At 37.6% G+C, this 15,109-nt stretch overlaps 2 protein-coding genes and 1 long non-coding RNA gene across 10 annotated transcripts in view; 1 reads left to right on the top strand and 2 right to left on the bottom strand.

Annotated features, from left to right (window-relative positions):
- Positions 1–10,664, top strand: part of LOC127639747 (SLAM family member 5-like) — a 101,868-nt gene extending 91,204 nt beyond the window's left edge. The window contains exons 6-14 of one of the 6 annotated variants that reach the window (XR_007970003.1): positions 1,588–1,655; positions 6,523–7,772; positions 8,487–8,549; positions 8,630–8,677; positions 8,891–8,923; positions 9,198–9,367; positions 9,863–9,927; positions 10,133–10,233; positions 10,575–10,664. Coding sequence is in view for 1 of the 6 variants with exons in the window: in XM_052121955.1 (XP_051977915.1) it covers positions 1,588–1,641 (54 nt within the window). In the remaining 5 variants the exon portion in view is untranslated. Of the gene's footprint in view, positions 1–1,587; positions 1,814–6,522; positions 7,773–8,486; positions 8,550–8,629; positions 8,678–8,890; positions 8,924–9,197; positions 9,368–9,862 lie in introns of those variants that run through there. The other 5 variants (XR_007970004.1, XR_007970001.1, XR_007970002.1 and 2 more) reach the window with 5 other exon arrangements.
- Positions 1–15,109, bottom strand: part of LOC127639469 (uncharacterized) — an 808,968-nt gene that overhangs the window by 714,182 nt on the left and 79,677 nt on the right. The window lies entirely within an intron of this gene.
- Positions 1–15,109, bottom strand: part of LOC127639752 (uncharacterized) — a 69,793-nt gene that overhangs the window by 16,345 nt on the left and 38,339 nt on the right. The gene's annotated exons all lie outside the window — the stretch shown is intronic.

Genomic DNA, 15,109 nt, shown 5'->3' with positions numbered 1-15,109 from the left:
ATTATATGTGTATGTCCCATTATATGTGTATATCCCATTATATGGTCCCATTATATGTGTGTGTCCCATTATATGTGTATGTCCCATTATATGTGAATGTCCCATTATATGTGTATGTCCCATTATATGTGTATATCCCATTATATGGTCCCATTATATGTGTGTGTCCCATTATATGTGTATATCCCATTATATGTGTATGTCCCATTATATGTGTATATCCCATTATATGTGAATGTCCCATTATATGTGTGTGTCCCATTATATGTGTATGTCCCATTATATGTGAATGTCCCATTATATGTGTATGTCCCATTATATGTGTATATCCCATTATATGGTCCCATTATATGTGTGTGTCCCATTATATGTGTATGTCCCATTATATGTGTGTGTCCCATTATACGTGTGTGTCCCATTATATGTGTATGTCCCATTATATGTGTATGTCCCATTATATGTGTATGTCCCATTATATGTGTGTGTCCCATTATATGTGTGTGTCCCATTATATGTGTATGTCCCATTATATGTGTATGTCCCATTATATGTGAATGTCCCATTATATGGTCCCATTATATGTGTGTGTCCCATTATATGTGTATGTCCCATTATATGTGTATATCCCATTATATGTGTATATCCCATTATATGGTCCCATTATATGTGTGTGTCCCATTATATGTGTATGTCCCATTATATGTGTATATCCCATTATATGGTCCCATTATATGTGTGTGTCCCATTATATGTGTATGTCCCATTATATGTGAATGTCCCATTATATGTGTATGTCCCATTATATGTGTATATCCCATTATATGGTCCCATTATATGTGTGTGTCCCATTATATGTGTGTGTCCCATTATATGTGTATGTCCCATTATATGTGTATATCCCATTATATGTGTATGTCCCATTATATGTGTGTGTCCCATTATATGTGTGTGTCCCATTATATGTGAATGTCCCATTATATGTGTATGTCCCATTATATGTGTATGTCCCATTATATGTGTATGTCCCATTATATGTGTGTGTCCCATTATATGTGAATGTCCCATTATATGTGTATGTCCCATTATCTGGTCCCATTATATGTGTATATCCCATTATATGTGTGTGTCCCATTATATGTGAGTGTCCCATTATATGTGTATGTCCCATTATATATGTATATCCCATTATCTGGTCCCATTATATGTGTATATCCCATTATATGTGTGTGTCCCATTATATGTGTATATCTCTTTATATGTGTATATCCCATTATATGTGTATGTCCCATTATATGTGTGTGTCCCATTATATGTGTATATCCCATTATATGGTCCCATTATATGTGTGGGTCCCATTATATGTGTATGTCCCGTTATATGTGTATGTCCCATTATATGTGTATATCCCATTATATGTGTATGTCCCATTATATGTGTGTGTCCCATTATATGTGTATGTCCCATTCAATACTATATAGAAGATTTCAAAGTGTATTTGCCTCGCAGTAGGACAAGATCAGTGTTTAGTGTACAGTAAATACTGTTCTTGAAATGAAATCTTCCACATCTGTGTTTGTTTTCTTTCAGAAAGTGAAAGAGGAGGATGATGTGGTGTACGCAGGTGTCGCCGTGAGACGTTGATCAAACTCTCTGAGGTTCAGTTTCTTCATAAATGATGATCTAAACACAGTAACTATCCCTGCTGAAAACACCAGACTATGATGTGTTTAGAACAATAAACTTCTGTTATCATGTACTCATCCTCATGTTGTTCCAAATCTAAATGACTTTCTTCAGTGGAACACAAAAGGAGAATGCTGCAAATATAGAATATCAGCCTCAGTCACCATTCACTTCCATTAAATGAGAAAAAGATGCAATGAAAGTGAATGGTGACTGAGGCTGAGTAAATAGTGACAGAAGTTTTATTTTTGGGTGAAATAACCCTTAAATACAATACATTCAAATTACACTCATATCAAACCAGAACTGTACAGTATAAACCAGCTTAGACCAGTATGGGAATTCCTGCTGGTCTATGCTGAACTTTTAAACATGGATGAATCTGTTCAGTTGTTTTTGTGTGTTTTGTGCCACATCGAGGCTCTGTTTACAAATGTTATTAAGATTCATTTTCAGTGATCTGATCACATGATTAGCCGAGACGCATTCCTGTTTCAACCTTATATAAACGTGTCTCAAATGTGTCTCCTGTGATCACTTGTGATTGTATTTGTAGGGGAGGGTCTGATTTAATAATGACATGCATCAATCACTGTCAGTGTGTTACTGCATGACATTAAAGTGCAACAAAGTTAAAGACAAAGAAAGCATGAAACAAAATGGCACAATTTAATCTAAGAACAAACACAACATTGAGTAGTTTTCCCTATATTAGGGGTGTAAAGTAATGAATTACAGATACTCTCACTACTGTAATTTAAGTAATATTCCGGGTTCAATCAAAGTTAAGATCAGTCGACAACATTTGTGGCATAATATTGATTACCACAAAAATAATTTTGCCTTGTCGCTCCTTTTCTTTTAAAAAAATCGAGGTTACAGTGAGCAGAGCATGTGAGCGAAGCGGAGCGGTGTGACGCTCAGCTCAATATTCCGCTCTATGCACGTGCGCTCCACTCAGTCGCTCGCGTCCCAAGCGAACGCTCCACTGATGAATCGTAAAACAAATCCCGCTCAGATCCCGCTCAGACATAAAATGTCTCTGTACGCTTCTTGCTTTCTGTTTGTACTTTGAAATGAATATCTGGAATACATGTATAAAATAACAAAATGCATGATTTTTAATCGTACACATTCTGTATCTTCGTGCCCAATAAATATCACCACCATGAATGGGTCTAAGCTGGAATATGTGGAGAAATACAAATACCTTGGGGTCTGGCTAGACCCCTCACTTTCCTTTCAAACCCACATAAACCATCTCCAGTCAAAGATAAATTCCAGGATCGAGTTTCTATTTCGAAATAAAGCTTCATTTACTCTTCCTACAAAACAGGCCCTTGTGAAAATGACCATCATCCCAATGCTTGACTTTAGTGATGTTGTCTACAGAACTGCTTCTAATTCTTTACTCAAGAAATTGGACGTTGTTTACCACAGTGCTATTCGCTTTATTACTAAAGCCCCATATAATACCCACCACTGCACTCTTTACTCACTAGTTGGATGGCCTTCGTTACGCAATCTGCGCCTAAATCACTGGTATCAATTAATTTACAAGTCCATACTAGGCAAAACACCATCTTACCTAAGCACTTTAATAACCATATCAGTGCCTGTATTAAACCTGCGTTCGAGTAAATATATCTCTTTAGACTCTACTAAAGCCCGCACCTCTCTTGGCCGCTCTTCTTTTAAATGTTCTGCTGCAAATGATTGGAACACTTTACAAAAGTCTCTCAAATTAGAATCCACTGTTTCGATCGCTACTTTTAAAGTTTTACTGTCAGATTTATTGACGGACCACTGTACATGTTGATGCTCTTTGCGAACAAAGACTTATGTATTTTTGCACATATTCAACTAAATGGCTGTCACTGCATTTATTTGCACATTATCAATTTACCCATGTTGGACTGTACTATTATCCGACTGCTATTTCTTTTGCACTGCCATTTTAAATTTTTTAAACTATCAAGTCTTTCAATTTCTATTCTTATATATTGTCCAGTACTTTTTAACTGAATCTGAATGTTTTCTATATTCATGACTGTGTAATTGTATGTTGGTATGTCATGTGTAACTTTATGTCGCCTTGTACCCTGCACCTTATCTTGGCCAGGTCGCGGTTGCAAATGAAAACCTGTTCTCAACCGATTAACCTGGTTAAATAAAGGTAAAATAAAATAAATAAAAAGATTCCAATATGAATCTTTGCTAACTCTCACAGTCTCTCAACACTCCCTTTCAATTTCTCCTCCCTGCTCGTTCTTAACTGTGATTTTTACTGTGCATTTATGCATAAGGCTCGCAACTTCCTTAAAACAATATTTGAACTCCATAACCAACCCACTATTGCTTTAGCTAATTCACCGATTCTCGAACTAGCAAATCACAATAGGGCATTCCGGGTAGAGCCAGCGGCGCTGAGCGGACGGAGCGAGCGGAGCGGAATCTTCAGAAAGGCGCTCTCCGCTCAGAAGTATTACTGCTCTGCTCCACGCTACGCTCACGCTCCGCTACGCTCACATGCTCTGACAGTGAGACACTTATAATGGAAGTCAATGTTTTGCCACAAATGCTGTTGATTGAGCTGAACTTGTATTGAACCCAGAACATTCCTATAAGTAGTTTTCTCAGGAATTGTACTTTTAAGTGGTTTAAAGATGGTATACTTTTACTTGAGTACATTTTAAGTGCTGTAATTGTACTTTTACTGCACTAGTTTCCCTCCGTCTGTGTATCTGTGATACTTTTTTTTTACCTCTCAATGTGATTGGCCATGAGAGTCTCGTGACTCCCGTCAAATCAAGTCACGTGTAGAAAATTGAACAGCAGCTGTAGATCTAGCGCCAGCTGCTATTAATCATGGATGTGGAGGATGCTTGAAGCCGGGACCATAGCACAGTTTTTCTCTATTGTTGTGGGGCCCCCCTGGACCTGTTGGCCCCTCGAATAGTTAAACATTTCACCCCTCTTGTTACGACCCTGCTTCAAGCAGCAGTACAACACCTGATCATCCATAGCCACACCTAAAAGACCTTTTCGAAACACAGTTGATGTTCATATCATGTGAGTTTAACTTGCCATTTCCGCTAACTTCTGCTAACTTATATTTAGCCTATGTTGTACATCTAGACCAGGGGTGCTCATTACGTTGATTGTGATAGCAATAACTTAAGTAGATTTAAAAGTATTAGTAATACGTAATAAAACAGTGACATTTTGTATAATATTGTTAATTTTGTATTAATACCGACCCCTGATGTAGAGAGTGTTAATTGTATAATAAATTACCACTGAAGTAGAGATGATAAAATAATTTATAATGATGTTCAGCCTTTATCAAGTTTTTGTAAAGCCTGATAGAAACTCAACTTTATAGAGCAATACTTCAGGCAGAATATTCCCATCATCAGCCACAAACACACTTCAGAAAATTGTGCATCATGCATTAGAATGAGAACACATATATTTCTGGGCTTAAAAGGTACAATAACTAAATCAATGTGGAACAATATATCTAAAAAATAATCCAATCTGGCCCCATGTACTACTTAAAGACCAGATGTGGCCCCTGTTGTCATGGTTGGGGTTTGGGGAAGTAAAAAGTACCCAAAAGCAGATCAATAGCTTTTATTGACAGATAATGTAGAGTAACTTAATGCCCGTTTCCAACGCTGGCCAAAGACGGCTGATTCAACAAGCTACTGGAAGAAAGAGAGTCACAGAAGGGTGTTTCCAACGCCGGCCACAGACAGACTATAGATGATCCAACAAGCCGCAAGTGTGCGTTGTGGAAGTCTGGAGCACTCGGAAGAGAGTCAGTTGAAGCTGGTGTAGTGCGAAGCCCAGACAAATCTCCCAAGACACGGGCAGATGTCGAGGAAACCTCCTCCACAGTATTGGGCACCAACTGGTGAGAGAGAGCCAAGCAGGCAGGTAACTGCACCTCTATAGACAGGCAATCAACAGACAAACCGGCATGCTCCAATTACACGAGAGAAACGACAGACATGAAAGCAAACAGTGAACATGACAACAAACAATAAACTGGAAAAAAGAAGGAGGGAAAACAAAAAATAGGGAGTGCAATTAAAGAAGAGCAGGTGGAAGCGGGCATGTAATTCATCATCATGATCAGCGTCTCCCATGGAAACGCTGATCACGCGTGCTGGCTCCACCTGTGAGATATGAGGGAGAGAAAAACAAAGAACAGTTAGAGCCGGCACACATGCTGGAACCGTGACACCTGTACCAAAAACTTTGCCAACCTCTGCTCTATGCCCCCTTTATTGTGCAGGACTTTTTTAGTTGTTTTTGCATTGTTTTGATCAATGTTTTTTGCACAACAATTACTCGCTCTGTCGACATTAATGGAAATTTAGACCCTTCACATAAATTTATTTTAATGTAATTGTTTCATACATTACGATTTTAATTGGTGTATTGCAAATAACCATTTCATCTTTTCATCTCTGTAATCACATTGCACTTTTATTTTTTGGAATCAGATTCAGGTTTTTAGATAAGTGAAGTATTTTAAAAGTTGACAGTCAAAAATAAAATGTTTGGAGGATACATATATTTTTCATTATTTCTTGCAAACAGAAAAGGGAATGTAAATTATGATATGCATGCTACATTTTGAAATTGCAGCATACAGTGTTTCAGCATACAGGTTCATCGTATTCTCAGCCCAATACACAGTACAATACAATTACACTTTTACTCTTACTTGAGTAGTTATTAGGACAGGTATTTTTATTCTACAGTTTTTGGGAAGTACCAGTACTTTTACTTGAGTTTGATGTTTTTGTCTCTGCATGTTGATTTCAGACACACTGAAGAAGATCCATGAGGTTTATGTATTCACTTTGTAAGGCTGACATCAAGAGGTCGTAAAAGTCAAAGAACTCTGTGAGAACCAACGTCATAAAACTCTCACACTGATGAACATCTCCACCCAAGATAACACTCCTTACTTGCTAAGGACCATACAACGCAAATCCCATTTTGACCTCTATCTCACCTAAGGGCAATTTAGAATGACATCCTTTTCTGTAATATAAGAGGTTTTCTGTTTCATTCAAGAGGTCGCAGTGCGACTGGTAAGGTGGTCTCCCAGCAAGCAATAGCCTTCATTTCAACGTCTCGGTTAAATCTAGACCCGATATAGTCCGACTATGTGTAACCCACTTCTAGCCTAAATTAAATTGAATCTGGTTAAATGTAATTTTTTCAAAAATAACTTGCGAGATGTAAGATATTCCATCATGTTAGCAAAGTCAACTGTAATTAAAAAGTGTTTGGTTACATTTATTTGCTATGTTTATGTGTAGGCTGTGCGTAGACACGATTTAGCTCGTAAAATGGGCTATTTCACCGCAAGCATTAGCCGTAATTTCACCTTCTCGGTTTTGCCCGATATATACCCACTTGCCAAAATAACCTTGAATTTGGATACATGTCGTTTTGGTAAAAATAAAGATGTATGAGATGTATTCCATCATTTAAGCAAAGTCAACAGTGATTACAAGGTGTTTAGTTTCATTTCTTTCACGTTCTATAGGCTCACGATTTAGCTCCTATTCAGACCGACTTTATAGCCCACTTTGAGTCAAAAGTAAAGAATGATTCATTTTAGTTTTAGGCCAGGTAGATTTGTTATCCCATCATGTTCACAATGCCAATCTCTACAAGATGCCATTTCATGGTCTTTTTTTTTTTAAGCAACAGCTCTGAATTGGACGGGCAATATGTGTAGACTGCTTTTAGCCCTCAATTTTATAAACATTTGAAATAGCATTATCTTTGCTGTAACATTCATAGTCATACACATTCTACGATAGTATAGGACTGTCTTTCATTTTAAGTTAAATACAACTTCTATTTCAATTATCAACCGCTAGATGGCACAAGCGAAGCCCTACTGAGACATGACGTGCGACGAGATCACTGTTGCCAGATCTCGCGATTAACAATTCCGCCATTTTCAATTATATTTTTCACGAGAAAGCACCTGTTGGAGAGGAGAGCAACGGGCGAGCGACACATTTATAAAACCATAACATTTCTACTTTGATTTTGTAAGTATTCGTGTTCGTTTTGACATGTTCATTAGTTAAATACATTATTTGTTATAATGTTTAGGAACCGTGACATACAGTGTTGACATTGCAGTTTTTTTTTCCCTCCAAAAAGTTATCTGCACGCGAACTGCAACTGTGTTTAAAGGTTTTAAGCATGAAACTATGAAACATTATTATTTATTATAAAAGATACAAATACATTTTAGTTTTTATTTTAAGATATGAAATATAAGTTTTTGAATTAGGGCAAGTTTTCAAAGTGCTTTAATAGAACTTAACAGCAACATAGGAAAATATAAAAAAAGACAATATAAATAAACATTATTTATTTCCAATTAATAAAACACAGCGGCAAACAGTAAAGTCTTTAAACTTGATCTAAAAGAATTAACAGATGCAGCAGGCCTGCAGTTTTCTGTGAGCTTGTTCCATATATATTGTGCATAAAAACTAAATGCTGCTTCTCCATGTTTAGTTTTGATTGTGGGGACAGAAAAGTAGCTGGCTACTGTTCCAGATGACCTGAGAGGTCTGCTCTGGGTGGTTCATAATGCATCAGAAGATTAGAAATGTACTTTGGCCTTAAATCATTCAATGTTTAAAAACCAGCAGTATTATTTTGAAATCAACTAGTTTATTAAAATAGTTAAAAACTAGTTTATTGCAAAATATCCGGCAATCAGACAATATTATATTGTGATACTTCATTAGTTACCAGAACTGAGCGCCAATCAGCCAGGACACCCAGGACTCCTCAAGACAGAAATTCCCAAGGTTAGTATGGACATGTTTTGCCAGAGTTTATAGATTCTGATGTGAATATTCCAAATAATAATATAGTGATACTTCATTAGTTACCAGGACTGAGCGCCAATCAGCCAGGACACCCAGGACTCCCCAAGGTTAGTATGGACATACTTATGAGCTGAACTTTTTCCACATTAAGTTTAGTCAAGAATCATCAGTTAAAATGATCTAATTAACATATTAATTTTAATGTGTCGATGTTTTAAAATTTAGGGGCCCGCGTAACTACTTTCTAACAATTTATTAGGAGAATCATGTTTTTTTTAATTGCATATCGATTACATGTTTTTGCTTTCTTTTTTTTACAGAAAAGCAAGACAAGTTCCCAATGACAGACAAAAGTAAGTATCAATGGATTGTTACTAGAATATTTTTCTCGATTTTCCTGAATCACTACCGTGGGAGTAAATAAAGATTTTCTACTTTATCTTTTAACTTCTGTTTGATAGCTGGCCACAGTTCTTCTCCTTGATATCCCCTATAGATGAGGCAGAAATTTGTGTTCAAATTTTCATGCAACTTCTTTGTTATGGATGTATTGGAGTTGTCATATCTCTGTATTGTGATGCTATTTTGTATGGTATTTGATATTAACATGGCCTTTGTTGCATTTAGGATTCCAAAGAAAAGTGTTGACACAGCTTATAGAAATAAAAGAAGAACTGAGAAGAATTGGTAAAAATGTGGAACCAGACACTGTGTTCCACCTGTCTACCTTGGCTACTGAGGAGGATTTCAAATACCTAGAAAGGCAGTTGGAAAGTGAGAATACCCGGGCAGCAATGGTAAAATAAACAAATCAAAAAACACTCCAGAGCAACTTTTCCTCACTAAAATGATCATCTTTGACAAAGTTTATAATAAATTTTAACTTTAATTTTAAATCTAGGATTGAACTGTGACTTATTGCATACTAAGAGGAGACTATGAGCCAAAAAATACAATATCTTTGTCATTGTACATTTAAGTACATTAAGATTGAGTTTGAAACACTTTAAAAAAAAAAAAAATTGTAAAGCGTAAAAAAAACATGATTTTAAATGGCAATAATTAAAACTAATTATTATTTATTAATAATAATAATAATTATTATTATAATTATTAATTCATCAGTATTAAAATAATTCATTTAATCTGCTGAAATAGGTTTTTTTTAGGCATAGTGATTGAAAACTTTCAAGTCAATGGGCATCAACCTTTATGGTTGGTAAAAACTTGTAAACTGAAGCATATACTGTAATACTACCTTCCAAATACTGAAATTGGCATGTGTTGTTCAGGTGGCAAAGTTGTGCAAAATAGGAGGAAAAAACCTCAAAGACAGTGCCAGAAGAATGCTGGACAGGTAAAGCCTACCAAATGTGCAACATTAATCAAATATTCTGGTGTCAATACTGATCAAGTCTTTCATGTGGTCACAACGTAAATAAGAGATTTAACACATCCTTTAACGTTAATTTTGAAATGTAAGTGCAAATGTCAGACTGACATTTTGAAATGTCAGTCTTTAACCACAATTGTTAACCACCTTAATTTGTATTATATTTTAGTGTTTTCAAAAATTCCCTCATGTCAAAGTTCAATATGAAGGGTGGTGGTCCACTGCAGAAGGTGGCTTTTGAAAACACTGCATTGTTCTCAGTCATTAGAGGTTTGTGTGTCAGCGTCTGCTCACGAGCGTACACATTGACCAGAGAGCTTATCTCAGTTTTTGAGCTAAATAATATATATATATATATTAGTGCATCACCATTATGCAGGCAAAATCTGTCAGCTATTAATAATATTTATATCAATTATTGTCTATTGATATTAATTATATAGTCTCAATCTATATTCCTTTGGAAACGATATGCATGTATCTTAACTCTATATTGCCCATCTCTAGTTTGCATCCAAGCAAAATATAATGAATGTCAAAATTACTGTAATTATTTAAAAATTATGTCAACAATGCTTTTCTTGTGCAATTATCTCTTTCTCGTTTGGCAGATGCTGTGATGACCAACTTTCCAGCAACAACTGAATTTGAAATAAGAAATGCAATTTCTGGGCATTTTAAACAAGCACCAGGGAGAGCAGAGGGGGGTGGTTATGGGAATAAAGTTAACAATTAATTGTTGTTTTATAACCGGTTATTTTATTTTACTTTTAATTTGGTAATTCTTTATATTTTTATTATCTTAAGTTGTTTTCCATATTTTGAATCATCTTTATATTGTATTTGTAATATTTTATTTGCTAATTTTTATGTTTCGATCTTTTTGTAAATTGTTTTAAGTTGTTAATGCTATTTTTATAAATAAAACATTTTATATTTAATTTGTTTGGATGGATTGTCATTTATGAGAATGTTATAATTGAGTGAAAAGAATCCTTTAGCCTCATTTTGTTGTCTATTACATTTGGTTCTTCAATAGCTGTGTAATTGGTGATTAGTCTATTCTTGGGCTCTGGTTAGACGTCTATTAGATTTTCACTGACAGACCAATTTCAGCCTTGTTTTAGCCTAGACCCATATTCACTGTCTATTAGACGTATATGTGTAGTCGTTCAATAGCTGTCTAATTGATGACTATGTTTAGACGTCTATTAGATTTTCACTGACAGACCAAAATTAGCCTTGTTTTAGCCTAGACGTCTGGGCTGTGTTTTGACGGCTATTAGACGTCTATTAGACGCTTAATTGCTTGCTGGGTAACAGCTCTGTCTGCAGTTCCTTTAGTGTCAATATGCCGGTTTACACACAAGCAGAGCGGGTTTCTGCCTAAATAGTATACAAAACAATTTTAGGTGAATTATTACATTAAAATCATTGTGAAGATTTACATTGTGACAAGAATGCATTTATGAATAATTTACACCGAAATTCCAGTGCACTTATGATCACATTGCTGCTTTGAAAATTCTCTTTAATATATAGATATTTCTATATAATAATGTTTATAGCATTTGATTTCACCGTTTGTCTCTTTCTATTCTCCACTATTGTTGTACATGAGCTCTGTAAAGTTTATATGGAGAAATTGGTGTTTAAAACAGATATGGTTCCTGTCCAAGAGCCGTGTTTGTATTTAGCAAATGATTTATGTTTAAAATACCTGATACATCTAGGCCATTTGATTATTTTATAGAATGACTTGGATAAAACTATATAAACCTGTGATATTTTTAAGGGCAATCTTCAGTGATGATATATTCTAAACATTAAAATTTTACAGACATTAAAGCACATTGTGGCTCTGGTGTTTCTGTAGAGCACTGTTAAATGGTGTTAGGAAGTTGAAGCTTAAAGAAGCCAGAGATGACTTCCTCATAAAGTGTAAAAAAGGAAAAAAGAAAATACTGACTACAGTTACGCTTACAATTACAAAAATTAATATGTGAACTTTAATCAAGTCAGTTCTTCAGTTTTTATTCCACCCAGCGCTTAATTTGATCTTTATTTCTCATCAACAGTATAAAAACATTTTACAACATGGCGCCGCAGATGGCCGCCTCGGTGTGGAGCTCTTCAATTCTTTTGTTGTTTTTGTTAGTTTGTCCTGTGTTTAGCAATCTTTTACCAATCAGTTTTACCAGGGTCGAACTGCTGAACATTCAGCAGCACATACCAGATAATCTTTTCCCGGTTTTTCAATATTCGGACGTTTTGCTGGACATTTTAGTTGGAGGCGTTGCTGTGTTGTTTAGATGCGCTACGAGACGCAGGCAAGGGAGACGAGCTGGCGCGCTGGTTAAACTCCGTCAGCGCGGCGTTCGAACAGCACTGCCGAGCATTCATCTCGCAAATCTCCGCTCTCTTCCCAACAAAACGGACGAACTACATCTCCTCACACATACTAATAAGGACTTTTCAAACTCTGCTGCACTGTGCTTCACTGAAACCTGGCTGAGTGAAGCCATTCCGGACAGTGCATTACATCTGCCGGGCTTCTAGCTGTTCAGAGCGGATCACATCGCGGAGTTAACGGGGAAAACGAGAGGTGGTGGAACATGCTTTTACATCAACGAAAGTTGGTGTACAGATGTAACAACACTAAAGAGGATGTGCTGTCCTAATCTGGAAGCGTTCTTTATTAACTGTAAGCCGTTCTACTCGCCGCGGGAGTTTTCTTTGTTTATTCTGGTGAGTGTTTACATTCCTCCTAACGCGTCTGGGAACTTAGCGCTGCAACAGCTGGCTGATCAAATCTCAGACACAGAACAACAATACCCGGACTCAGTCATTATTATTCTTGGGGACTTTAACAAAACTAATCTCACACGAGAACTGCCCAAATACAGACAGCACATTACATGCCCCACCAGAGACAGGAATATATTGGATCACTGCTATACAACATTAAAGGATGCATATCGCTCTGTCCCACGTGCAGCTTTGGGACTCTCTGATCACTGTCTGGTTCATCTTCTCCCGACCTACAGGCAGAAATTAAAATCAACAAAGCCAGTTGTAAGGACTATAAGGAGATGGACTAATGAAGCAGAGCTGGAACTACAAGCCTGCTTTGACTGCACTGATTAGAGTGTTTTTGAAGCTGCAGCTACAGACCTGGACGAGCTCACAGATACTGTTACATCATACATCAGTTTCTGTGAGGATATGTGCATCCCTACTAGGACATTTTTGTCATTCAACAATGATAAACCATGGTTCACAGGAAAACTCAAGACAGCTTCGTCATGCCAAAGAGGAGGCTTACAGGGGTGGGGATAGAGTCTTGTATAATCGGGCCAGGAACACACTGAATGGGGAAATCAGAGTGGCTAAAAGAAGTTACTCTGAGAAGCTGAAAAGCAAGTTTTCAGCTAACGACCCTGCATCAGTGTGGAGTGGCCTGAAACAACTTACTAATTACAGGACTCCTACCCCCAACCCTGTGGCGGACCAACGACTGGCTGATGACCTGAATGTGTTTTACTGCAGATTTGAAAGGCCCGATTTCACACCCCACATGCACTCGGACCTTCATTTCACACAACCATTAACACCTCCTGCAACCCCCCTCCTCCCCCCTCCTGCTACACTACCTGCACTCAAGATCTGTGAGGACGATGTGTGCCGTGTCTTTCGGAAGCAAAGGACAAGGAAGGCTCCAGGATCAGATGGCATCTCACCAGCTTGCCTTCGTTCCTGTGCTAACCAACTGGCCCCCATCTTCACTCAGATCTTCAATAGATCACTGGAGCAGTGTGAAGTCCCATGCTGCTTCAAACGCTCAGTTATTATCCCCGTCCCTAAGAAACCCAAAATCACAGGACTTAATGACTACAGACCTGTCGCCCTGACATCTGTGGTCATGAAGTCATTTGAGAGACTGGTGTTGGCCCACCTGAAGGACATCACTGGACCCTTTCTGGACCCCCTTCAATTTGCTTATCGAGCAAACAGGTCTGTGGATGATGCAGTCAACATGGGTTTGCATCATATCCTGCAACATCTGGACAGACCGGGGACATACGTAAGGATCCTTTTTGTGGACTTCAGCTCGGCTTTCAACACAATCATACCAGATATACTCCGGACTAAGTTAAACCAACTCCCTAAACCAAAGTTTGCAGACGACACCACTGTCATCGGCCTCATCCGAGATGATGATGAGTCTGCATATAGAAAGGAGGTTGAACGGCTGGCTTTCTGGTGCAGTCAAAACAACCTGGAGCTGAACACACTCAAAACAGTGGAGATGATTGTGGACTTTAGGAGGAACACCCCAACATTGTCCCCCCTCACCATTCTAAACAGCACTGTGGTAGCAGTGGAGTCATTCAGGTTCCTGGGCACTACCATCTCACAGGACCTGAAGTGGGAGATACACATCGACTCCATTGTGAAAAAGGTCCAGCAGAGGTTGTACTTCCTTCGCCAGCTGAGGAAGTTCAGCCTGCCACCAGTGCTGCTGAAACAGTTCTACTCAGCAGTCATTGAGTCTGTCCTCTGCACTTCAATAACTGTCTGGTTTGGTGCAGCTACGAAATCAGACATCAGAAGACTACAAAGGACAGTTCGGTCTGCTGAGAGGATTATTGGTTGCCCCCCTGCCCCCACCCCCCCTTCAAGAAATATGCACTTCCAGAGTGAGGAAAAAGGCTGGTAAAGTCACTCTGGACCCCACTCACCCTGCCCACTACCTTTTTGAACTGTTGCCTTCTGGCCGGCGCTTCAGAGCTCTGAACACCAGAACCGTCAGACACAGGAACAGTTTTTCCCTCAGGCCATCCATCTAATGAACAATTAAATTGCCCCATTGAGCAATAATTATGTGCAATACACAGTTTAATTTTAATTTTCATTTATATTATCCAACATATCCACTTCTGCCATTACTTACATGTTATACAGGTTTTTGTTCTTTATATAACAGATTGTATTAGATTTGCACTACGTGTGTGTATGTGGTTATGTATGAAGGTGAGTGTATGCACGTATGTGGGTATGTATGAAGGTGAGTGTATGTACGTATATGTATAATTATTTATTTTGTGCTCTTTTTTGTTTTTATTACCTATGTCTTGCTGCTGTT

Source organism: Xyrauchen texanus, chromosome 48 (assembly GCF_025860055.1).
Source record: "Xyrauchen texanus isolate HMW12.3.18 chromosome 48, RBS_HiC_50CHRs, whole genome shotgun sequence".
In the NCBI taxonomy this organism is placed as follows: Eukaryota; Metazoa; Chordata; class Actinopteri; order Cypriniformes; family Catostomidae; genus Xyrauchen; species Xyrauchen texanus.
Note: the sequence above shows the minus strand (reverse complement) of the source record. Positions and strands in the feature narration are given on the sequence as shown.